General features: G+C 40.4%; 1 protein-coding gene across 1 annotated transcript; it reads right to left on the bottom strand.

Annotated features, from left to right (window-relative positions):
- Positions 1–1,204: 1,204 nt before the first annotated feature.
- On the bottom strand, positions 1,205–2,266 carry LOC126204056 (craniofacial development protein 2-like). Its single transcript, XM_049938479.1, has one exon. It carries the CDS (start codon positions 2,264–2,266, stop codon positions 1,205–1,207), a length of 1,062 nt encoding a protein of 353 aa, XP_049794436.1.
- Between the last annotated feature and the right edge of the window lie 227 nt (positions 2,267–2,493).

Genomic DNA, 2,493 nt, shown 5'->3' with positions numbered 1-2,493 from the left:
CTCTGCGACTGCCCAGATCTTGCAGACTGAGGGGCAACCTCTGGAACAGGACAAGCAGCCATCTCCGGCCGAACATCAGTATCAGCCGGAGACAGAGCCTGAAACCTGTTCGTCAAACAAACTGGAGAGGCCTTCCGTTCAGCCCTCCTGAATGTCTTTCGCCCCCTGCCACTCCTCAAGATGACCTCCCACTCTACCACAGGTGAGGGATCAGCCTCAATGTGGGCAGTATCCCGGGCAGCCACAGTCTTAGTCCGATCAGGGGATGCATGGGACGAGCTGGCCGTCCCCGACAAACCCCCATCCGGACCCCCACAGTGATGCCCATTGGCAACAGCCTCAAGCTGTGTGACCGAAGCCAACACTGCCTGAAGCTGGGAGCGAAGGGATGCCAACTCAGTCTGCATCCGAACACAGCAGTTGCAGTCCCTATCCATGCTAAAAACTGTTGTGCAAAGAACGTCTGAACTAATCTACAGAGAGCACAAACAAATCGACACAAAATTTAAACGGTTATTAAAATACAAGATTGCCTAGTAAATGCAGTAATGCTGCTACTTGCGCACTGCTGACACACTGCTTGGCGGCGGAAGGAGACTACGCGATTTTACACGATACAGGTACTAAAACGCGATGCTACAACTCTCAAATACTATAATGCGCCCAAAATTTATGAATTTAAACAATGCAAGTACCAAAAACACACAAAGAAATTAAGAATTAAACTATGTAACAAATGAGTGAGCAGCTGCTTATCCAACGGCGGCAGGGAGCACACTGGCTGTGACCAACTGACACTGGCCGTTGAAAACAAAAACAGAAGACAGACGACTACGCGAATTTACACTATTCAGGTACTAAAACGCGATGCTACAACTCTCAAATACTATAATACGCCCGAAATTTATGATTTCAAACAATGCAAGTACCAAAAACACGCAAAGAAATTAAGAATTAAATTATGTAACAAATGAGTGAGCTAGGAGTATACGACTTTCTGCTGGCAGCTGCTTATCCAACGGCGGCCTCCTGCTCCTCAGCGTTTAACAGCTTCTTAAAATGTTCTTTCCAGAGATCTTTTATATTCCCTGGATCTTCAATAATGGTACCGTCCTCTGTTTCCATCTTTACTGGTACTTCAGAAGCCTTCCTTTTATTTTTCATCATTTTATAGAACATTTTCTTATTGCTCTTCACATCTTCTTCAAGTTTTTTTTGTAAACTCTTCCCATGCCTTTTTCTTTGCTGTTTCCACTATTTCTTTGCACTTCTTCTTTTCCTCTATATATCTTTTATGGTCTTTGTCATTTTTAGTTTTCCACCATTTTCTCCATGCTCGAATTTTTCTTCTAACTGCTTGGATTGTGGTATCATCCCACCAACTTGTCTGTCTTATTTTTTCCTTTCCAGATGTTCTGCCACATACTTTTTGTGCTGCTTTGACTAAAGTGTCTTTGAATAAACTCCATTCTTTTTCTACATAGCAGAAAATTTCTTTTGGAAATTTTTGTGTTATTAATTCTCTGTACTTCTCAGCACATTCACTCTCCTTCAATTTACAATCCCGTATCCTCATCACTTTCTTCTGTTTTCTATTTTTCACACACTGATTCATTTTCCATTGTCCCACCAGTACTCTATAGTCTCCATCTGCACTCACACTTGGAATTACCTTCACATTTGTTACTTTCTCTCCCCATTCCCTATCTATTAGAATATAATCAATTACACTCTTCGTTCTTCCATCCCAACTGTATCTAGTGATAACATGACTTTCTCTCTTCATAAACCAGCTGTTTGCTATTTTCATTCCATTCCTCTGGCACAAATCCAGGAGTCTTTCCCCTTCTTCATTTCTGCCTCCATATCCAAAACATCCCAATACTTGCTCAAATCCCTTTCTGTCTTTGCTTACCTGTGCATTAAAATCTCCCATCACTATATTAGCACTCTCTATATGGTTTTCTAACACATTTTCAAAGTCCATCTTCTCTTCTTCACTACATCCCACTTGAGGTGCATAAATCTGGATTACTTTTAGTGTTTCTTTTTGGAATCTCAGTTTTAAGATTATGATCCTGTCTGATATATATCTCACATTTTCAATACAGCTTTGCACATTCTTATTCACCATCACTGCCACACCATTTCTACCAGACCTGTTATTCCCACTCAAGTACAGTTTTCCTCCTCCTCTCAAATTCTTCTCACCTTTTCCCTTCCACTTTGTTTCGCTTAATCCCAATATATATTGACTAATTTTCATTTTGAGTATGTACAGATAAAATGACACATATTTGAATTTAGTACTTGAGAGTGATCATATACTGTGGTTTATAGTCTTTGTGGAGTTTTGATTTATCACCCCAAGGATTAATGTGGAAGTGTTTGACATTTTGCTCTGGTTCTTATTCCTCATTCTAGAATGTTTCAGTGCTGTAGGTTAAATTCAGTATCCATTTATTTTAGTGCTAAAAATCTCTCCATATAAGG

This window comes from Schistocerca nitens, chromosome 9 (genome assembly GCF_023898315.1).
Source record: "Schistocerca nitens isolate TAMUIC-IGC-003100 chromosome 9, iqSchNite1.1, whole genome shotgun sequence".
NCBI classification, from domain to species: Eukaryota; Metazoa; Arthropoda; class Insecta; order Orthoptera; family Acrididae; genus Schistocerca; species Schistocerca nitens.
Note: the sequence above shows the minus strand (reverse complement) of the source record. Positions and strands in the feature narration are given on the sequence as shown.